The sequence below is a fragment of the Gobio gobio genome, assembly GCF_949357685.1.
Source record: "Gobio gobio genome assembly, chromosome: 21".
Taxonomy (NCBI): Eukaryota; Metazoa; Chordata; class Actinopteri; order Cypriniformes; family Gobionidae; genus Gobio; species Gobio gobio.
Window position 1 is genome coordinate 37,661,902 of NC_137117.1, and position 24,193 is coordinate 37,686,094.

The 24,193-nt window shown below is 38.1% G+C and overlaps 2 protein-coding genes across 12 annotated transcripts in view; one reads left to right on the forward strand and one right to left on the reverse strand.

Annotated features, from left to right (window-relative positions):
- LOC307117829 (ankyrin repeat and SAM domain-containing protein 1A) overlaps positions 1–13,033 on the forward strand; it is a 155,449-nt gene extending 142,416 nt beyond the window's left edge. For 6 of the 11 annotated variants that reach the window (XM_079802982.1, XM_079802985.1, XM_079802980.1 and 3 more), the window contains 2 exons: positions 1,659–1,835; positions 5,985–7,023. In XM_079802982.1, the coding sequence (XP_079659108.1) occupies positions 1,659–1,835; positions 5,985–6,095 (288 nt within the window). In that variant the 3' untranslated portion in view covers positions 6,096–7,023. Of the gene's footprint in view, positions 1–1,658; positions 1,836–5,984; positions 7,024–11,305 lie in introns of those variants that run through there. The other 5 variants (XM_079802978.1, XM_079802984.1, XM_079802976.1 and 2 more) reach the window with 1 other exon arrangement.
- A 2,187-nt stretch (positions 13,034–15,220) lies between these two features.
- Positions 15,221–24,193, reverse strand: part of LOC307117831 (PDZ domain-containing protein 4) — a gene marked incomplete at both ends in the record, with an annotated part of 54,737 nt that continues 45,764 nt past the window's right edge. Inside the window, 3 exons of the mRNA XM_079802989.1 lie at positions 15,221–17,086; positions 21,631–21,732; positions 23,163–23,225. Of these exons, the coding sequence (XP_079659115.1) occupies positions 15,221–17,086; positions 21,631–21,732; positions 23,163–23,225 (2,031 nt within the window). The remainder of the gene's footprint in view (positions 17,087–21,630; positions 21,733–23,162; positions 23,226–24,193) is intronic.

The window sequence follows — 24,193 nt, forward strand, 5'->3', positions numbered from 1 at the left end:
TCCAGCGCTCCAGAGCGGCTCAATCAATCAATAACACATTTATGCCAGGCAATTGTTTATGAACTAATGCTGATGAATAATGACAATGTTTACTTTACGATGTTTATATAGTAATATGTTTTAGACGGTTGTAACAATGCATATTTTATCTCCTCATCTGAACTTGAATGAGCTCCTGCAACTGCAATAGTAAGGCGAGATTTCAAAATAAGTGTCCCTTTTATAATTAAAAGTCACGCATTATATACTCGTTTTTGCTTACACAATAAACTGTATTTAATTTAATTCCCATTTAATTCATAGTCAGGAGGAAAGACCAGTATTTGACACATATTCAATAAAGTATCAGGGTTATAATAGTTCACTAAAACCATTAAACAAATCTTCATTACTTGAAATTAAATAAATGTTAACTGAAATTAAAAAAATAAATAAACAAACTTATTTGAAGCTTTAGCTTAACCTGATATGGCCTACTAACTAAAACAGAAATACAAAGTTATAAAAACTATATAGATGTTTTTTAAAACAAACAAAAAAGTGAATTGAGCTCTCTTTCGTGTATTTTTAATGTCAAAAACAAAATGACAGTTCAAGTGACAGTCGGTTATGTAATACTTAAATGCTTAATGTATTACAATTGAACTAAACTCATTAGATTTTAGGAGACTAAATCTACTGTAGATTTAGTCGACTAAAACTTGACTAAAACTCAAAACAATTCAGGTGACTAAAATATGACTAAAACTAAATGGCATTTTAGTCAAAAGACTATGACTAAAACTAAATCAAAATATGCTGTCAAAATTAACACTGGTCTGAGGCTACGTTCACACTGCGAGTGCTCAATTCTGATTTATTATTATTACCAATTCCGGTAATCCATCTGCCCTGTATCGGATTTAGGACCACAATTGAAAAGATCAGATGCCATGTGGCTTGTGCTGTTCACACTGTCATGAGAAAAACTCATCCGAGTCACATGTGAGAAAACAAAATCTGATTTTGGGTAACATTTACCTGCAGTCTGAACACAGCCATAGATGCATCTCTGACCGCACAGAGAAATGCTGCTCTCAGAGTTTATTTACACAACCCTGCTGCTTTATTCATTTCAATTCAGTAAATAATTAATTGCGGATCAAAGAAAAAAAGGCCTGCCATTTCGTTTTTTAGCCAAGTTTATCAAATGATGTTAATTGTAGACCATGTCAGATACGCAATTCTGGATCTTCAAAAGCTTGATGTGAAGAAGAAAGAGACACGGGCTGAAGTTACAAACCCTATTTCTTTCTGAATCATTTTTACGTTCACTGTTGCAGCGTTTCTTTTTGACCTAGATTAGAAAAGAAGAAAAATGCCCTTTTTCGGAGACTCAATGCTGTCTAATGTGCAATTATATGAAGAGCCGCTCTTCATTACACTACTTGACATAACTAAGCTTGTTAATACACAGTTTTTGAGTTAAAAAGCCTCTTTAAGTGCAGTATAATGGTGGAGGCTTGTAGAAATGTATTGATGTATGACTCCATTGATGAGGCTGTTTAAGAAACCTCTGAAGATGGATTGAGGTCATTTTAAGTCTTTGATAATTTCTTAATAGCTGTTTAAGCACCCCTTCATCACTGCTAATTACTGCGTCTCCACCTCCCTGACAGAACCTGACCTATGAGATCATTCTGACGCTGGGACAGGCGTTTGAAGTGGCCTATCAGCTGGCACTGCAGGCCCAGAGGACCAGACAGCAGCAGAGCGCGGCGGGAGCGGCCGAGATCATCGAGACCAAGAGCAGCAGACCCGTGCCCAAACCACGAGGGAGCATGCGCAAGTCAGGGGTGAGAGCGCACATACACACGCCCATCCTGAGCCCAGAAACAACCCATGAGGTCCTACACAGCTTCCCTGAGTCGGGCTTTTTATCTGTTGCTTTGAAAAGGTTGCACAAAAGGTTAAATATTATAGTATATTTTGGTCAGATGGTCTCTTCCTGTCTTCATCTTGGTACGTTTTTCCTCTTCCAACCAAACTTGGGTCTTCAGCTGACAAAGTTTTAATCCCGGCTGGCTTGCGCGCCCCTAATGTTTACGCATTAGGTCAGTAGACGCTCTTTTTGTGGCTGTTCAAACACACATGAGCTTTTACACGACGAAAGCAATCTGGTCGAATGTGTTTTCAACTACCTCTGGAAGTGGTCCAAAGTGGACAAGCTCAACGCTTTAGACTCGTTTACACCTGTATTTAGCGTCCACTTGTGATCCAATCGACCAAAACGCATCTTAACACCAGGTGTAAACGGGGCCTAAGTAGTTGCTTTTTTAGCCAGAATATGAACTACATGAACATACACACATGCAAAGATTAAAAGCTAACTCTACTTATTATAAGGTTAACACTTTAAAATAGGTTGTGCTGCTATTAAGATAGATACGGGTAAGGTTATGGACAGGTTTGGTGGTATGGGTCGATTTAACCCTCATCCGTCCCTCGGGTCATTTTGACCCGAAATTATTTAAAAAAAATTTTTATTGAGAGTTCATCAAGTGTTCTAAGACCCTAGGACTTTTGTCGCACTTGAACCATTAATACACACAAAAATTGACTGGATTCGAGGAGTTATGTGGTTGAAATTAAAAACGTAACAAATACTTCCCGGGTCAATTTAACCCCTTTAGGAATGAATGGAATGCGAGGAATGCTTCAGTATACATAGAAAAATCCTAAAAAATGCTCCAAATTAAAACTAACATTACAAAAAAAATATTTTATAAGGTCTACATGTGTATCTGAATGCATACTGAAGAGATAAACTCGAGAACTGACTTTAGGACCCAGCAGAACAGCTCATAAGCTCCATATAGAGCTATAATGCTGTGTTCACACCAAACGCGAATAGAGCGTCAAAAAATCGCGTCTACCGCGTCTAGTTTGACAGTTGAACATTTTTAAAGCGTTTGAAGCTAAATAGTGACATATTATACCCAACAAATCTTCATACAGTGTCTTCTCCTGGAGCGTTCAAGGCGCTCCAGGAGAAATATGTCATAAAACACCACTCGGCCTCTTTTCATTTTTATTAAAAATATATAGTTAACATTAATAGCCACACAAATGTGGTCCAGGCAACTCCTACATTATCTTCACTGCATGTATATTTAAATATCCTTAAAAAATAAAGTTATGAAACTTGTCTTTGCCCTCAGTCAAAACGATTTGGCGAACAACAAATTATAGATTCATGACACCAAAGATCGGCCGTTAGATCTACACAAGACAAACCACTACAGGACATCAGAGACATCAGAGCGGCAAACGTTAGAAGGACTGGCAGAGGAAAGGCTGCTCTCACTGGGGTTAATGAGCGCTGAGCGCCCGGTGACCGCCTGGATCTCACAACTCCAAAAACACAAGATTTGAGCTTTAAACATCTACATTCTCACCTGAAAAAGTCTTAAAACTACATTTTGTGACACAATAGTAGTATTTTTTAATTATACAGGGTGTCTCATCACGTCACTTTACCACGTGACAGCAGCAAGCAGGCTCCTGATTCGCTTCAAATTGGCTTCAAACGCGTATAGCGCAATACGCTCAATTTGCGTCATTCGCACGAACTGGACGCGCGAATGAGGAGGAATCGCGTCCATCACGCCTCGCGAAAAGCGTCTATCACGCCGCAGGACCTCTAGACGCGTGTCAACGCGCTATTCCATTGACTTAACATTGAAATAACTCGCTCCTGATGCACTATTTGCTTTTGGTGTGAACGCAGCATAAGGCCATCTAGTGGCAAGAATCATGAAATATCATAATCATGTTATATTATAATTTTTTCCACAAGAGGTTGGCAGACACACCCAATGAGAGAGATTTTTAGCTGAATAAAAACAGGGTTATGCATGAAATGTTGAGGGTTTTTTAAGTTGAAAATGTGAAGATCTTAAAGTGTGCTTAAATTATTATTTATTGATGAAATCTAGAAAATTTAAGGTAAATAATAAAAAAAAACTCCCAAAAATATTATAAAAATGAGACCATATAAGCTTTCTGGACCAGAGAGTAGCATAATTTTTGGGCTTCGGCCTTAGGGTCATTTTAAACCACGAGGGACTGATTTGTTACAGAGTGCGTGGGACGGGTGAAGGTTAAGGTGTAAGGGTCAACAGTGTAAATAATTACAGTTGGTATTACATGCAGGTAATTATAATATAAGTGTAATGTAAAAACATGATGATTCATTTAAATGTTAGTTCATAGCAGTTAAAGACATAATATAATGTGGGACCATCATAAGTATTTGACTGATATAAATTGTACTATTTTTATAAGCTGGATGTTCTATTTTCTGCCAAATTGATCAATCATAAAAACAGAAAGCATATTAACCCACTGCTGAGTCCTAAAGCTCAACGATCCTCCTGAAATCCATCTGTCTGTGTCTGCATTTGTAGTCTAGTCACTGCTTAACGTTCAGATGTCTCTCGATTCAGCTTCACCTTGCTGTACTCTTGTTCTAATTCTTTACACTTTCCATTGCTCAGTTTCCATCTTTCCTTCATCCAGCTCGTCCTTTATTCACCTTGTCACTTCAATAGCTCCAATCCCCATGGTTCCTCTCTTTCTATGACTTACTGGCAGATCCATATCTAGTCCACTTTTGCTGTAATATAACCGTTTTTTTTGTCCCAGTGCTTTGACAAATACAGTCAAACCTAAATTTATTCAGACACCTTCAAAAGTTTCTCACATTTTCACAGTTTATTCGCTATAGTTAAGAAAATGCTAATAAAATGACAAGAAACTGTCCGAACAAATTCATCTTGATAATGTCAGATAACTACAAGGTATGTAGTGGATTACAATCAACCAATCAGCTGTTAAATGTAAGTACTCAATTAAATAATACCAATATAGAACAAACAATGACCAAGCAATGCTTCATTTTGTTTAGTCTGTGGTGTAAAAGAAGATTTGGTGTCTGAATAATTTTGGTCCCAAATTGTTATCAGTTTTACTGGTAGTCACTGTATGAAGATTTGTTGGGTATAATATGTCACAGTTTATTTTATTTTGCTCTCCTCACTTGAGCTATAGTATAAATGAGCTATAGTGTTCTGCACACACTAGTCAAGAATTATATCTGGTGTCTGAATAATTTTTGGTTTGACTGTACATAGTGCTTTAGAGCCCCCTGTTGGTGGAAGTTTGCATTCAAATATATATATATATATCTTTTTTTTTTAATGCTGGGAGGCGTTTCCTGAGAAATATGAAGCATCACAGCTGTTTTTATAACATTGGTAATAATAAGTAATGTTTCTTGATCATCAAATCATCATATTAGAATGATTTCTGAAGGATCATGTGACACTGAAAACTGGAGTAATGATGATAAATTCAGCTTTGATTACAGGAATAAATTACATTTGACTAAATATTCATATAGAAATGGTTGTTTTAACGTTTAAAATTTTTTTCACAATATCTCAGTTTTTACTGTATTTTTTGATTTAATAAATGCAGTCTTGATGAGCAGAAGAGACTTCTTTAAAAAATCTTTCTGACCCCAAACCTTTCAACTGTATTCAGATGTAATATGGGGTCCTTTTACAAGTCACTAAAGATTTTCTATTTTTAATATTTTGTAAAGGAATATTCTGGGTTGCACGTTTGACTGGTAGCACTATTTCACAGTCCTGTTCTCCATGTACTTATTATAACTGGGTAATAACTAGGTACTAACCATGAACCTATCCCTAAAACTAACCTTAACCCAAGTAGTTACCTTATATCAACAAGTACGTTCTTAGTTAAGTACAATGTAAGTGCACATACTGTAAAATAAAGTGAAAATGAAGACTTTAGGTCTTATTTAGAAGCAGTAATATTCCTGTGAAGGACACCTGACCTGAATCTCTAGTGTTTCATATAAGCTCTGTGATAGCGTGACGTGGTACTGATGGTTCTTCGATACTCTACTCTTTCAGGTGGAAGCGCTGGAGGTGGACGCTCACGCTCAGGGCAGTGCGTCCTGGATCCTGGACTCCAAAGATCCCAAGCGCACCGTCAGCACCAAGTACGAGACCACCATATTCTGATTGGACGTTCCTCTCCTCCACGTCCTGCCCCCCTCACACCTTTTCCTTTTGCTCTGTGCCTTCACTCTCTAGATAGACTCTGACCTCCCCTTGCCGACATGACCGAACTCCTTCCTCCTTGCTCTCCTCCACACGGAGGCCACCTATCCATTCACCTTTTTCTTCTCCGTCTGTCTCGCACAGTCCTGAAGCCTAGTTCTGCTCTGGCTGTCCAACAACCCTTTCCTGAGGCCTTACTCGGCTGAAACAAACCTCCAATCTCGCTCCAACAAACGCATTTCCCACCGTCCTCACGATTCTCTGTCCTGACATAGCCCTTTAAGTTGGTACAGGTAACTCCGCCCACTTTAGGAGCCTGTAGTCGTATCATAACTGGCCCGAAACCAAAGTATAAGAGGACCAGAACATCTCATCAGTACTGTCATTTAACTCAAACGTGAAGAAACTAACATTTCCTACTCCATTCTGCTCAAAGGACTCTACCTCCATCATTCACACTGAGTTTTTTTCTCTTAACTAGTTTTTCTTTCTTTTCCTCCTTTCTGTGGTGCTCGTCTCTGCCAGGCGTCGGCCGCAATGAGACTCTGATGAAGACTTCCTCTTCCTCCTCTTCAGTTTGAGCTGAAACGCCTGGACTTCACTAAACATGTAGCGTCAAATCAAAAAACACCGCCAAGGATTACGTTAAAAGCACTTTCCATGAAAATGGTACATTTTGGTGTCCTGTAATTTTTTTTTTAAGCAATAAAGGCACAAATTACTTAATATAACATAAAAATAACACAGCATGGACAGTGGTATACAACAGTTAAAATAGTACAGTGTTTTAATTAACATAAATTATTAATTACCTATGAATTATGTGAATTAGTTACCAAAAAATATTTAGTTGTGTCCCACAATTTGAGTGCAGTGTATTTACTCAATTAAAAAAAAAAAAAACATGAATTCTTCATAAAATTGTTACATCATTTGGACCTTTTCTACAGCATTATGGGTAAAGAGTAAATAATCTAATTTAATTTTCAATTTTTTAAGCAAATTATTATTGAATGCATTTGTCAACTTCAAATGTTCAACCCTGTTACCAAAGTTACTGTAAGAAAAAAATATTAAACAAATATATTTCTTTAACTCATGGTAAGTGAGGCTTAATTAGGCGGAATTTTAAGTTTTTTTTTTTTTTTTTAAAGCACACACACCACATAAATCAGTTCTTTAAACTGTATTCAAACATGTCCCAACAGTTAGGAAGTCATATAAAAGTAATGTTATTAATATAATAATCTTATAATAACTAAATAATATTTAGTTTGACCTCCTGAGGTGGATGGACAAAGTTATATATGAAGGTTAAGCACCTCCTTTCCTTTGCTACAAAGAAAAAAGTGACTTCACTTTAAAGGGATATTTCACCCAAAAATGTTAATTCTGTCATTAATTGCGCACTCGCATGTCGTAAGGGCCGGTTCACACAGAACACGTTTTGCTGATTTTAACTTGAGCGCCTCATTTTTAGGATGCCGTGTCATGCGTGAGACTCAACGGTTAAAGATGTCCGTCTAGCACATGTTTACATTTGAAAAACATTGGAAACACAGTGGAATGGAAAGACACGCTCCGTGTGAACGGAGACTTTCATCTTCTCACAAATGAAGTTATTTGAAAATCAAATCTGAGAGCGTTCTGTCCCTCCATTAAAAGTCTTCGCAACTACCGTTTTCACGGCCCAGAAAGGCAGTAAAGACATTAAAGTAATCCACATGACTCCAGTGGTTTAACCTCAGTTTTATGTAGCCACGCGAGTGCTTTGTTTTCGCAAAAAAAAACCCACACTTTCCACTTTATTTACAGAATATGAATCTCCAACATGTGTTCTTTAATGATGTCTATTAGGGCTGCACGATAATGGTTTAACTGATAATCACGATTATTTTGCACAAAATTAAAATCGCAATTATTAATAGCGATTATTCTTATTTGAGAAAGCAGAGAACGAAGAGACATAACGTGATAGGGCCTGTATTATTGCTAATTATCACAGGGTTGCCAGATTGCACCGATTTAGTAAGACACTGGCCAGAATATGTATCCCTTTAGCAGAAAATCTCTGTTTGGGGATTTAAGCTCTTTACATCTGGCAACCGTAAACATCAACACTAGTGGGAACTTGTTACTAATGCAAGATAACTCAAATGTCACACAAAAAAAGCGTCTTCAGGATAAATAACCCCACTATTATAAATATTACTTATAAGCAGATATCATTATCACGATTAAAATACGATTAATTGTGCAGCCCTAATGTCTATACTACCTTTCTATGGCTTGAAAGTGGTAGTTGCGTATACGGTCAATGGAGGGCCAGAAATCGCTCCGATTTCATCAAAAAGATCTTCATTTGTGAGATGAATGGAAGTCTTACAGGTCTGGAACGACATGAGGGTGAGCAATTAATGACAGAATTTTTTTTGGGCGAACTAACTCTTTACTTTTTGGTCACCGTGATTTTGCCAAGTGAGACATGTTCCTGGAACAACATTTTTGTCCCAAAACCTAACCCTATCCATAAGATATCCCTAAAATCAGAGGGAAATGATGGTGAATAACACTGATGTAGAAGCACCTAACTCTGGTTGTAAGCCTAAACTTGACATAAACTGTAAACTTTCTTTCAGGATAAACAAAGATGTTGATCCAGGAACATGTTGCACTTGTTGAAATCAGGTTCACTTTAAAGTTCAAGCCCCATTTTGTACCCTTTTTCATGGAAAGTGCTAGTAGGTTATCAGATGTGTTAAGCATCGTTTGCAGTTATGTGGGTTCTTTTAGCTTACGTACTGTACTGGCATCTAAAAATTGTATTATGGACTGTGAGGACTAGATGGATTATTATTAGTCCTGTTATGTTACTATGCACATCTAATAGATGATTCTCTCCATCCTAACATACTGATGCGACAGCTGGCAAAAGCTTCCTTAAGTACATTAGAAGTTAATTGAATTGGGATTGAAGTACCTCACTGTAAATGTAATTTTGCTGCCAGTATATCGATTTGCATTTAGCACTGTGATATGATGTGTTGTCTTAAGTCTGAGTTAACAGACCAGGCTGGGCCTAAATGTCTGAACCAACCAGATCGCCAGATCAAAATGTGTCTGATGTCAAGGAAACAAAGTAAAATGATCGACTGTTCATTAGAGACTTTATCTGGTGGTACATGCACAAGCAGACTAAAATCAGTGTTGTAGTAAACGTGGGTTCGTACAAGATCAAATGCCATTGAGGTTTAGAAATGCCATTTTGTCTTTTATTTTCTTGTCTTAGGGATTTAAAAGTTGAATTATGTTCATATATTCTTCACAGGCCTTAAAGATTCTCATGCGATCATGTAAAATATGGATGCATTTACAAAAACATACAACTTGTATGTGGAAAAACGAATTGTCACCGCATATATCATGATAATATGGAAGCCCATCCGCCACAAAAGAAGCAAAAAACATGCTTTGGTAAATCATAGTTGACATATCTCATAATTTCAGCTTTTATATCATATTTATAAGGTAGTTTGCCATAATTGTGAAGAGTCGAAATTGTCATAATTATGACTAAGTTGAAAATTGACATACTAAATCATAAATTGACAATCAGAATTATTTTGACTTACAAAATCAAATGATATAAAAAGTTGAGATTTGTTTTCAAAAAGTTGAAATTGACCAGTCGAAATTTAGATAAAAAGTCATAATTATGACTTTATATCCCGATTTTTTTTATCTCGTAATTTACTATTTAATAGTAGCGGTTTATTACTTAAATAATAATAAGTACTAATTATCTTTTAAATATGAACTAAGTATTATTTCTTAATTTCAATTTACCCAAGCATTATTTTCTTTGTGGCAGAAATTGGCTTTCATATGACGACACACTGGCAGCCAGTTTGATTTGTTGCATCCGTTTACAGTAAGGACAGTTACACAGAGATGCGTATAAAGGATAAAATTGTGTTTAAAAAAACCTACGATCCTATGTCTAACATCTCTCTATATTGCTTGCTGCGCTCTCTTCATCCTGAAAGTTTTCTCATTTTCCCTTTATGTCAATCTGCTTCTTCTGTTGTGCACTATTCAGTTCTCTCCTCAAAATCCCATCCCTTTGGACCCCAAGTGCTAGCATTGATCAGAGTTGGCCATTTTAAGTGCTGTCTCAATCGCAAAATCCTTCCAGTGCACTGAAATGTTCGCTACCCTAAAAAGTCCCACAATGCATGGTGAAAACCAGGGAGCATCGAAGTGCCAAACACGAATCATGTGAGCCAACTTCTAAACAAATGTTGTACAACTAGGATGTTTTCATGTTATCATCAGTATCCCGATCTGTAGCGAGTCAGGGTCCTTACTGTCCTTATCAGTGCCTGAATTCATGTACACAATATAATGATTCACGACCTAGGACGCACACTTTTGTTGGTCCAGTCTCCTGATTATTATCCCATTATAAAGCCTGTGGGTGAAGTGGAATGTCCATGAATATAAATGCATAGACATGAAAAATTAATTTTGTACAGTAATCATCTAAGAATCAGCACAGCAACTGGTTTATTAGGCTGCTGTCACTTTAAGATCTGCCCGAACATGACGCGGATCTGACGCGTTGTGACGCGCATCTCGTTTTCTCAACTCTTTAAGTTAATTTAAGATGCACTTATGAGAATACTCTGTGATTTTATGTTTTTCTGTGCGTCGTGTGTGTCACATAGACAGGACATTCACTATAAGAGCATTCTCTTTTCTCTTGCCGCGCTTGAACGGTTTAAAAGCATTTGCATTAATTAGAGCATGATCATAAAATGTAACTCTAGCCAAAGGATGACAGAAAAAAACTGATGCTGGTTAATTGCGTTAAACGCGTGTAAAGTGGAAAAAAATAATCGCATGCGTTAATGCGCTAACGTTGACAGCTCTAATATGATTTCTAGTCCGGCAGCCTAAAATATAAAGATTTTGATTAGCCAATGCACTCTTTAGGGCCCAAAGCGGAGAAGATTTTGTGGGGGAAAGTGGTTGTACTACAGCATCTTTCTTTTCTCACCTCTTCTTTTCTCATATCCGTTGTAAATGGTATTAGCATGTTAACTAGATCCAACATTTTATTTGTTTGATTTGATTAGTTTTAATCCCTGTGTGTGTATGTCTCCCTGTAGCTGACCAGTGTGTCGGATGCCAAACAGAAAGGAAAGTTGGGATGCCAATGACAGCATGACTGTGGATGAAACATCACTTGTATTTTGTGTGTGTGTGTGTGTGTGTGTGTGTGTGTGTGTGTGCGCCCGTGTGTTTATATAGTTATATGTAAGTGTGGGAACACTACTCCCACCTGCAGTGAACTGCTCCCATTCAGCTCCAAGTTTTCACCTTAAACACACGAGCCAAAGACAGACAATAATGTCCCGTCCGCTGCTCTGCTCGCACACTGTTTTAACTCTCCCAGACTTTACAAAACCTTTGAAAAGCATCTTGCTTTTATCCTATTTCAGACGTGTTCACAGCAGTCACTGTATTCTCGCGCGATAACAAGAGCCAGTGTTGACGTTTGTCTTAGCTTTGATTTCTGTCGAGTTTTGTTTTACTTTTATTGTGAAGCGACAGTCTTCACACTCTTGTTTTGTCTGTGATTTTGTCGTCGAAACTGAGGGTCTTTCATCTCACGAATAGATGCTTTTATTTTCTCTGATAACTTCGAAAATAAAACCTTTAAGTTAGAAACACTGATTCCAGTTCAGCAAAACACTGATTTAGAGAGTTCATATCAATCCATCCGTAAGTTGAGGTGTTTGATTCTTACTGTCAGTATTTTAAGTCGGGTGACTGACAGGCTTTAGTACAAATGTCTGTCAAGCCAAACAATATTGGCAAGACAATTCAAACATAAGGAATGTGAACTACGGTACGAGTTTCAATAGGAAAAGTTCAAAATGGGAGATACTCTGTGTTGTGACGTCTTATGGTACACTATTATGATTAGTTAATAACTTTATGATGGCATGAGAATGGCACAGTCCAGATCTTGGTACTTGTAGTGACTTTTACACGTATACTGTGATTTCTAATATAAAATTATGGCGTTAATGTGACACTACAAACAACAGTGAGTTGTTTTTATGTGTAGAGTTTCTTAATGGAACTGTTTGTCTCCTTCCTTTTAATGAATAAGTTGCAGAAAGCAGGGTATGTCGGAAAAAAAATCATAATGAAAAGGTTTAAATTTGCATATCCATCCATCATAGACAAACCTGTGCTTATATTTTGTGTAGATAATAATGCATAAATATGAGTTTAGATGGGAAATATTCCTATGTGCATTTAGTCCTAGTTTACAAAGGATTTTAAGTCTGGTACTTTTTATTTTGATTTTAGTTTTTCTTCATTTTTAACATGGTACGTTAAAAATGGGTACAGTGCTAAATACAAGCAGATGCTAATGCTAGCACCTGTAACAGCCGCAGTGTTTGCACAACTAATCACATTAGCGAATACAACGGTGACAGTTCGGATCATATTCATGGCTAAATGATTAAAATATAAACAATATTGGATTGTAAAGTAATCCTGGGTGGTCTGTCTTTTGATACTTGAATGATTATGCTTTTATAGATATCTCTCTATATATATATATGTATATGTATGTACTGTATGTATTTTTTTTTCTTTGTTTACTTTTTGGTCATGTTTTTGTCATATCTAGAGAGGAACGTCTCTTTAAAGCTCAACATATCATGGTGTAAGTGAGCATGAGACTGACAATGGTATCTCTGAGAGACCTTGCCACAGAATCAAAGAGAACGATTGTAAATAATCTTGGGCTTCCAGTCTTTTTTATGATTATTATTTTTCATAATTGTACATCCAATAAATGAAGAGATGATATCCAGTGTCATGTCTTTTTTTTTTTATCCAAAACTTTACACAAACATGAATTTGTTAAAGGCATTGTGTAGTGAAGTGTTTTTTCTGTATCAAAGTGTTTTGTGCAAATAACAGGAGAAATTCAAGTTGCAAAAGTTTTATTCAAAAACATTTAGGAGCAGAAATTCCCCCATTTTAGACCTGCAAGTTGTTAAATGAACATTTGGACACAGTATATTAATGTCCTGTATTACAGAAGACACAGCAACAATTTCACTAGACAGTTTCACACAACAGTTTAAATATTTCCCAGACAACAACATGCACTTTTTTTTGTTTGTTTTTTTACAATATCAGATAAACGGTTTTAAATGTGATTTTGCAAGCTGACAACAAAATAGTGATGATAATGTCAGATTTATTTCCTTGAGGGTTGAAAAATGTACCACAAAAATATACAATCAGATATGTTTTTCTTTGGACAATGTCAATGTTTGACAGTTGACATTACCGTTGTGCCAAAATTTGAGTGCTGAAACTTTGTTGCTTATTGTATTTTGTATTTGTCAGTTTTTTTGGTTCTTTTGTTTAATGATTCATGTGCTTCTAAAATTGTGAAATCAACTAACCGTCAACAAGTAATGGCTCATTCTTTTTTGTTCTTTATAATTGTGCTTTTGCTATTAATTTTACCAGTGAAGAAAACCACACATATTGTGCCTAAACAATAGCAGCAAATTCATAACCAATCACCAGGTTAACTTGGTTATTTCATGAGATCGGCGGCCAGTTTCATAAACATAAGACTTAACTTTTCTGACCAACTACTAGAAGTTATCCACGGGGATAGCGGTCTTTCCTTTTCAAAACATAAATAAATATATGTGATTCTATAATTGGAGATACATTTTGCTTTTCAAAAAATCATTAACTTTTCATAATTCAGTGCTTGCCAAACATGTTACTTTTTTAGCAAAAAAGTAATTCCTTTATAGTATTGTTTGTCAACTCTGTTATAGACAATATGTAGAAATAACATTGGTAACAGAGTTCGACACGACAGTAACAGGATTGACAGTTTTAAACTCCATTTGTTCGCATAAATGCTAGGAGCACATGGCACTAATGAAATCATGATTAAAAGACTTTTAAACAACCCACTGTGTGATCAGTGATCAATTCTTTCAGTGCTTTAGATCTCATCAGTGAGGGAAAGTAACATCATTTCCTGCATCTTACATTGTTGTGGAGGATCAATCCACCAATTTAAAGGCAAAGAATGGTACAGTAGCAAGTTTTATGGACAAGTTATTTTTTAAACAATTTAGTGTTGTAGAATTAGGAAAACGACTTTAAGGCTTTTATAAATAAAATGAATGAAATATTAACAAAAGAAAAGTAAATTAAAATATTTTGATTACACAATGATACATAATGTAAAAAAAAATACACTAATTAGGACAACAAGAAATCATGATTTGCAGCTAAGGTGAATTCAGGGTGATTGGGACACTTTTTGCCAATGAGATGACTTGGAAAAAGTGTCCCAATCACCCTGAATTCACCCTATATAGGACAGAAAATATTATATTGTTATGGCCTGTGACATCTTGTGATCCATGACAATGAGTAACAAATTATTAAAATCATTTAAAAATATAACCATTTGAAAAAAGCTGAAAAAATTTAACTGGACACCATATGTACCTGCAATCATAGAATCACACATAAATGTATATGTATATGTGGTTTTTAAAGTAGTTAGGACTAGTCTGAAAGAAAAAAGTGACACTACTAACTTGTAATAGTCTAAGCTGATTATGCAACAGGCCCCTGAATTGCACTCGGATGAATGATGGTTGCTCTGTTTTTCTCTTATCAAATGTTCTTAGTTCGAAAATTGTTTATGAAAGAAATAAATGTATTAATCTGGTTTGGAAATGCTCAAGACGGCCACTGCGTTGTAACAGTCTGAAATTTCAAGCATAAAAACTATTTATAGGAACAGAGCGCTGGTCCCAGAGTTCATGTTAATTATGAAAAATTTACATTCATTTGACATTTTGCCTTTCTGTCTTGTACTTGTCTTTGTAAATGTATATTCATCCTCATTGTTTCTCAATTAAACTGCTAGGCATTTTTATCAGGCAGCCGCATATTATTGGTAAACTTTGTAATCCAAATACCCTTCTTTTTTTATGTTGCTCCAATTATCAAACAGTGGTCACGGAGAGCAAAGGGTTGTACACTTTCTTCCCATCTACCGAACGGGTCCCATGAGCCAGGAGCTCCTGGATGGTGATCCAGTTGTCCAGGATGCGTCGGCTGCGTTTCTTCATACTCTTTTTCTGGCTAAGCTCGAGTATGGAAGCCTGTCCCTGGGGTCCAGAGTCTTGCTCCTTCTCTTTCTCTCGCAAGAAGTCCAGTCGGCTCTGCATCATGAACTCGCGGCGGCGCCGTTGCTCACGAGCTCTCAAGAGCTGCTGTTTGCGTTCCTCCTTGCTCCAATAGCGTCCCATTTTCATTTCACTTACCGCATCATCATCCGTGGTCATCCCACTGCGCTCCTCCCGGATCTTCATGGCGCGAGCCTTTAGCAAACGGTCTCTTACCGGACGTTTGGCCACATAGCGTGAGCCATCGCTGCGGATCTTTACCTTCCACTCCATTCGAGGTGAAGATGGAGGCAGCGTATTTGGCATAATCAAAGAAGTTGCAGGAGCAGCTGTGGATTCTATGTTTGCACAAGTGCTGAAATGAGTAGGAATCTGTTCAGTGGGGTCCCTAACTTCTGGACTGTCAATGGTAGACATGTCCATCAACTGCATGCAACTCTGGTAGCGTTGAGGCAGCGTGGTACTGCAGTGGCGTCGGGACAGGTACGGACTGTTTTCTGCACTCCTTCCCCCGGTATTGAGAGTCCCATTTGCATGGGACCCCCTTCGTGCTCCATCCAAGCCCTTCCTACTGCTGCCGCCATTACGAGATAACGACCGAATCCTTGTTGCTGGACTAGAGTTTCTGTTGTCCCCGGGTTCTTCGCTCTTTTTCTTGGCATCTGATGAAGAAGGTACGTTTAGATTCTTATCTCTACTTGTGCTTGTTCTGTGACGTGGCGTCCGAGGTCGCATGGTTGCAGAGGCACTTGAATCTCCAGCCGCTGAGGGTGAAGGGTGTCGTTCACTTGCCAGAGGTGTGCTTCTGCAACTTTCCCCACCAGTGTTATAGGCGCTTGTGCTCTCCTTATCAGAGCGTTCCCTCTCCGGGATCTCGTTGATATCGGACAGTTCGTGGTGGATCGCCTCTGCACCTCCACACCTTGCCGTTGCTCCTTTCTCTTCATCGTCCTCTTCATCAGCTGGCCAGACCTTTAGGCAGCGTTGGCGCAACTGATGCATCTTTTGAGCCCGCAAAACATTGCGCCACTTAAACTCCAGGTGACGTATTTCCTCATCTAGTAGGGCAATCTCGTGCTGCATCAGGCCCTCATTACAATTCATGTCTACAGGAACACCTCCTCCTGAAAAATCTGCGGCATGGTTCCTCCCGTCCAGAAGAAGAAGTGCATTTCCATTCTTCTCGTAAAGGCACCGGAGCTCCAGTAGCTCTCGGTAACGTTCATATTCCTCTTCGGTTAAACCTGGCATCAGCACTCTGCTCGTCACAGAGCCCAGTGTTTCAGGAACCCCGTGATCCGCCGCTCCCACCCCATCTGGCCCCAGCAGCGAGTCGTTGCTGTGATGGAACTCCCATCCGTGCTGAGCAGCGCGGAACTTGCGCAAACTGCCGGGTGTGTTGGTGGCATTGGTCGTGCATGCACTGGTGGGATCATCCGCCAGCTCAGAGGACTCTTCACAGCGAGTGCTTTCATCTGTGCGGCCCACCCCGCTGTCCAGCTCCTGGCTGTTATTGAGTGCAGTGTGCCACAAGTTGGGCCGACCAGCTCTGATCCCACTGATGTCACTCAGCAAGGAGCTAGCTTTCCTTCGGTGTTGAGGGCTGGGTAAGTTAGAGGCATTTTCCAAGTCCTCTAGATCCAGGCCCACACTCAACTCCAAATCCAGATCATCAGCCTCATTCTTCCCAGAATGAAGAATTGGAATGAAAGAAAACAGAAAGAAAAAATCTAATTAGCAAAATACTTTATAAATGCTTCTACAAGGTTTAATTGGCCTCTATATATAGAACTCTTGACTCAATTTGAAAACCCTTCATACCAAAAAGGTCTAAATAAGGAGAAAGGTCTTAAATGATTGAGTAATACTTTCATGTTTAACAGGTTATTTAAACTTTTTCTTGTGATAAAGTAGGTTTACATGCTGTTAATTCATAAAATGTGACCCGTGCTGGCAAAATGAATCACTCTAGATCAGGGATGGGCAATTCCAGTCCTCAAGGGCCACTGTCCTGCAAAGTTTAGCTCCAACCCTGATAAAACTCACCTGCCTGTAGCCTTCTAGTAATCCTGAAGACATTGATTAGCTGGTTCAGGTGTGTTTGATTAGGGTTGGAGCTAAACTCTGCAGGACAGTGGCCCTCGAGGACTGGAATTGCCCACCCCTGCTCTAGATAAAGTGAAAATGTCGATTTTGAGGTTTTCACAAAAATCTGTTAATTAAGCCCTCGTCTAGCGATCCCAATGCTCCAAATAGTAATTAGACATCTAAAAGTATCTTTATTTTTAAGTTTTCTGAGAGGAGTACCTTTCCCTTGTTCATGAAAAAGGATCTTGCACGCACTGACTGAAAGATCCTAAGCACAAAGACGCCTCGGACAGCGTGCAATATACACTAGGCTTGCTGCGATAGTGTTCAGGCTAAACACCGGTTACATCACTTGCCCACCGCGGCACCGCCCCCACGGTCGTTTAGATTTTTATAGTAATAAAATCATTTAGTTCAGTTAGAGAACAGTCAAAACTGAACATGCCTGCTCAATACAGTGTTAGCCGAATGAGAGTCGTAGCACAAACGCAGCATGAGTCAGATCTCATGACCAGACCAGAGCTGACAGACCAGATGATCGCGGAAGATTTGGTTTTCAAGCGAAAGTGAAATGCGCCTATTTAAGTGAGTTTGTCATTGTACCGTTTTGTTGTTGTGTTTTTCATTAAGAATAATAGGCTAATGAACCCACAATTCAAGCAACCCATCCCCGAATTGGCGCTAATTCTTAACCAAAAGTAAAGTGAGCACGGCCGCCTGGCATTCATTCATTGTCATTGTCGTTCATTCATTCACGGTGCGTGTCCAGTCTGGAGCATTTTCCGTTCATGCCTATGGAAGCTTAACTTTCATAGGAATTCATTGAGAACACTCGCTTTGCTCCGCACCGCTCCGTTATGAATGCCCGGGCAGCCGTGCGCATTTTACCCTCGGCTTAAAATGAGCAATTTGAAAAGCCCCCGCCGGTGAAACCGGTTTATCAGTGCTGTCACACTTCGATTAACCTGTAGGAAAATTTCCTCACCGTCACATTCCCTAATATACACAGAATGATGTTTTATAAACAAAGTTTGGGAGGAACGTGTTCAAATTGCCTATCTAATCAGTACGAGATGAGGCATATATACATAGACGCCTCACCTATGTTCCTCAACAGTTTCCTGCATCCTACCACCACCCCGTCTTCTCACACTTGCTTGGTAACTATCCTAATCAGATATATGGGGGGAGTACTCGGGACAAAATGCGGAGCTCTAAGCCCTCCCCTCGGACAACACGCCAAATACGCATACATTTAATTATATCTGATTATTTGTAAGTGTGAACTCGTGAAATTACAGCATTTCAAAATATCTGTCATGGCGACTATTCAAGCAAAGATTATCTGTTATGTCTTGGGTGAATAATTGGTTAACTGTTGGGGGAAAACATCTAGATCCATGCGATATAGTAGCTCTTAAAATATAATCTGTCTCATTAATGCTAATCAAACAATTGTGGTATCATGGGTTTTGACTTTGGTGTGTACCAAATTTGGTGTTTTTTGTCCAATTTAAACAAATCATACCTCATTTTGTAGGTGTTTTAAAAGAGAATGTGAAAAACTCATTTTTGAAAGTTTGCTCATTTGCCAGCACAGGTCACAAATGATCGCATGATGATACCCCAAAAAGATTCTGTATTATGAACCGCCTGACAGAACCCTCTAGGGTTCTAGAACCTCTTCTTCCAAAAGTGTAGGTACTGTATGCCAAGAAACTTGCCTAAAAAAAACTGATTCTGATTGGTCAACAGCAGCAAACACATAAAATGTCCCTGTTTGAACAGCAGAGGGCAGTGTTTGTCCATGTAAGCACAAGTTTGGGATGCTCTAACTGATTGTAGGGTCTTTTCCCATCTGTTGTAGGAGACATTTAAACGTGAGAGGTTTCTCAAATGAGCCACCTGTGCTGGGGAATATACTGGCCCAAGGGCTCACGCACCATCTGGAGCTTCCAAAACATACACACACACACACACACACACACACACACACACACACACACACACACACACACACACTTGTGTGCTACTGACCCCAAATCCTAAAACTGTAGAATCAGTGACTACTTCCCAAATGGCCATTCGCTCTTCATTAGTTCTTATTCTCATCTCTTGTTTCAATGATTTCCCACAAACTGTTTTTAAAGAATCTCAATTAGATCTTTACTTTGTGCCAAACCCTATGAATACAGCTGACAGATTTCTAGAGGAAAACATTGAATTCAATTAAAGATGGACTGGACCCAAATGGGTTTTATTCAGACCAATGGTGTACATGAAGCTTTTTCCATCTCCATTGGCTATAGACGTGCATGTTATATTAAACGCAAATACTCTTTCTGGGTTCAAAATCCTCATCAGTTTATCATGATTATTATATGCAAATAAGATGCTTTTTTTCTGAGATCTTGATTGCCTTGTTTTTCTTGTACAGTGTCATATAGCATCATGCTAAATGAACTTCATAAACGTGCCTCAGACTTCAAATGTTGATGTGGTTTATTTGTATTCATGAACTGGGTGATTCCTCAGGGGTTTGCATTATGTTTTATTTAAATATTTACCAGTGGGATACAGACTGTTGCTATGGCTTCCACACGGGCTAAAGATGATAAATATGGTTGTTAAAGCGTGTGGACAGACCATGAGGTTTGGGACCAATCAATGAAGAGACTCACTCACACTGTGAAGATATTGAGACATCATTTTTGTCTTTATTTAAACTTAGTCGGTTGATTTTCATTCTCGTTCTCTTTAGTCTGTTGCAGCTTTTTCACCTAATTTTATTTACATTTGTCAAAATGAGCAGTTTTCAACTGAGAAAGAGAATGCTTTCAATTTCCATGTGATGGATGAAACTCACACATTTGCTCACACTGCCAATATTAAGATGTTTTATACAAAACTGGATTACTATTGCAAAATAACGGTTTCCAACATTATGAATGGATCTCACTCACTTAACGTGCAGTGCAATGTGGTCATGTTATATTGTTTGAAATGTTTGTCATGGAATAATCCCTACTTCTTAAATGGTTCTTTGGCGAGGTGTTCCATGAAGACCCTTTAATATCCAAAGGAACTTTCCATTGCACATAAGTTTCTTTGTAGCACTGAAAGGTTCTTTAGACCAGTGTTTCCCAACCCAGTTCCTGGAGGCACACCAACAGTGCACATTTTGGAAGTCTCCCTTATCTGACCCATATATTTCTGGTCTTGGAGTCTCTGCTGATGTTGGAGTCTCCACTAACAGTGAGTTAAATCCGGTGAGTTTGATTAGGAAGAGTTGGAAAATGTGTAGTGTTGGTGTGCCTCCAGGAACATGGTTGGGAAACACTGCTTTAGACTATAAAATTATTCAAAAAAATGGTTCTTTAAAGAACCTTTCACAAAACGGTTCTTCGGGGAACCAAAAACTGTGGAAAAACCCTTTTTGGTTCTTCCTAGCACCTTCATTTTTAAGTGTGTACTAAACAAAAAGACTGGGCAGTATATAGTGTACATTGTTCTGCTACTATTTCATTCTGAACACAGCCGACGGAAATGAAATGGACAGGGGGACTCACTGATTGAGGTTGTGTATTATGGGATGTCTCTTTCTCTAAAGTGTGACCTTGAGTAGAACAAAAGACTGCCAAACCAGCCACATGTGTCCTCATCTCTCCTTGTGTTTTTTTCCCCCCTCTTTCATTCTCCTCTCCATTTATTTCCTCATCTGGCTTTTTTGTCCTACTCTGCCCTTTTCTGTCGGCTTTCATTTGTAAACAGAGAACAGAACAAAGCCATGTGTTCACCTGTACACGAACACATTTGTCTCGAATAAGCAGGCCATAATACACTCAAATGAGTTGCCATTAATATAGCTTCAGTAATACTTTAACATTCGTCCAGTGCTGCTACTAAATCTACAGCCTCACCGCAAAAGAAATGATATTTACTTGAGTTACTGTATGAGTTTGCGCTCTAAATGTGAATGTGGTGAGATAAAGAAAACAATTCAAGACAACATGTTTCTCATTTGAACTTCTCTTGCTGCAATAAGGAAATTCTGTAGGAAAGCGATTAACTTAATTGAATCAAGCGTTCATATCTGACGGCAAATATAGGGCTGTTTATACATTCAAGGTGAGTCTCACCTCAATATCTGGTCGTGCCAGTAGCAGAGAGATGTTGGTGCTGTTCTCTCTGGTCAGGATGGCCACGGCTTCCTCTCGGTTCTGGACATCTACCCCATTTATCTGAACACAAATTCACATCACATATGATTTTTGTGCTCATTAGTTCACATAACCCTTGCAGCATCTGCAAGGTGTCTTGCTTTGAAAAAAAAAAAATTATTGTTTTGTTTATCTTGCCCTAAGGAAGCTGCTTCACGCAGCTTACTCATAATAACAAAGTTGATGCATGAGGAGTTTTATTAAGAACCGGTATGCAATCTTTTCAACAGGATAATTTATGTAATTTCAGTTTTTTGTTTAGTTTTTTAAATATATGTTATGTCAAATATATTCTTCAGGGCGGAACTAAATAAGTAAAGAACACATTAAATGTATGATCCCTCTTATTTTAACCCTTAAATGCTTGAATGTTTCTCCAATCATTCTTACATATTGGGGTCTTTAGTGACCCGGATCTATATCTAACATATCTAGATATCTGCCTATATCTAACACGGATGGATCTCTGCCTGTCGCGATAATATAAAACTCTCCTGATATTAGAGTAACTGTTACAGAAGAATAAAATAAAGCATATTTTGTTATCTTTTGGAGCTTGTAAGGGTTCAGTTTGAGCAGATGTTTTATACCATCATCACTGTCCTCCTCAGAGCTCATTTCAGTTCATTCAGCATCTGCCTCATATTCACCATCTCAAACATATTCTCAAAACTATCATCTTCAACATCAATATTTAGATCTCTTACAGCTTCTTCAGCGGATCCACCATCAGTGACAGTGACAGTAATATTTGACTGCGTTCAGTTCTTGCTCTGCAGTAAATCTCTGAGACATTTCAAGTTTTGCTGATGATTCTTCTAATCTTTTGTTTTCTGCCTGCGGTAACTATGAGTGAAACGTCACTTCATCATTGTGTGTGTCAGACATTGCCACCTTGAGGAATAAAGGTGAACTGCACTTATTCAGTCATCAAAGATTCAATTATTGGTGTGCAGAAAAAATATACTTACACTGTTACACACCTCGGGTCATTAGTGACCCTATACAATCTTTACACAACATTTTTTGTAAAAATACATTCTTTTATAATTTGTTTTCTTGTCATATTGTTTATAATAAATCGACTGATGAATACTAAGAAGGTTGATGTCTAACATAAAAAAAAAAAATTAATGAGTAGGAGGGTAGCGAATGACATCCTGGGTCACTAAAGACCCGAGGTATGCATTTAAGGGTTAAAGACAATGATAAACGAAATCTGGAAAGGTTAAGTATAAGCATAACAAAATACAACAACATGATTTTACCAAGTAGGATAAACACCAGTAGCTCATTATTAAAAAGAATGATTTTCAAGCCACAACCTTAAATGTACAATAACTCTAAAATTTGATTGGTTGATATCAATGTTTGATCATTATTAGAGCACTTGTGTGTATCATTGATCTGTTTTCAGACAGATAATAATAAGATTGTTTAGCTTTAGTTACCTGCAGTATTCTGTCTCCCTCACGGATTCGGCCATCCTTGGCAGCAATGCTATTAGGGTTGACCTGCAATGATGATTCAGAATCAGTGACGGCGGCGAAATGGTTGCTGCATACAAGCATACTATATCACACAAATAATATTGTTTGTAACAAAAAAAAAGTTGCATAGTGTAAATGTATACATTTTCAACATCTCCCTCAAGTATGTTGTGGGGGCAAGCGCTTCCAAAAAGTCAAAACATTAAAACATATACAGTGGATATTAAAAGTCTACATACTGTTAAAATAGCAGGTTTTGTGGTGTAAAAAATGAAACGAAGATAAATCATATCAGAACTTTTGCACATTTCACTGCATGAAAAAAGGTGTATCCGGACCAGGATACTCCTGTATACACTGCTGAAATTCGGAAGAATCCAGGAGTATACTGGCCGGATAGGTCAAATTCCATGGATCCGTATATGTCCGTATTCATCCGAAATGGTACCAAATCGGATGTATGTTGTGCCCGTATACTCCCATGCTACAGCCATTTGTTGCCATGGCAAATAATCCCATCAAGTTTTTCCCAGGAGACATTTTCACACCTCTAAACAGCTTTGCCTTCCACCCCCTATTGGTCCTTCATCTCAAACTGGATTGGTTGTTTTTTTTAAACCACTCCCAAAACCCAGACTGCTATTGGAGGACAGGACGGATTGAAAACCCAGTCAAGTGACTTTATTGGTTACTTCTAAGGCTAAGGGTGGGCTAGGTTTTGTAGCATAGGGACTTGATTGGTTATAGGCCAACTATGCAGATTTTGCTCATTAATATATAATATATAAAAAATAATCCCCTCTCCCTCCCAAAAGAAAAATACACACAAAACAATTTGAGAAAGTCTGAAATATTTATTAAAAAGGTATAATAAAAAAAAAAACATTCTTAACAGCATTATAAACAAACATTAAAACAATGGTGAAACAAAAACAAGTGAACTAAATGTATTTAAAAGGGATGAAAATGTAAAGGAACAAATGTAAAAATAT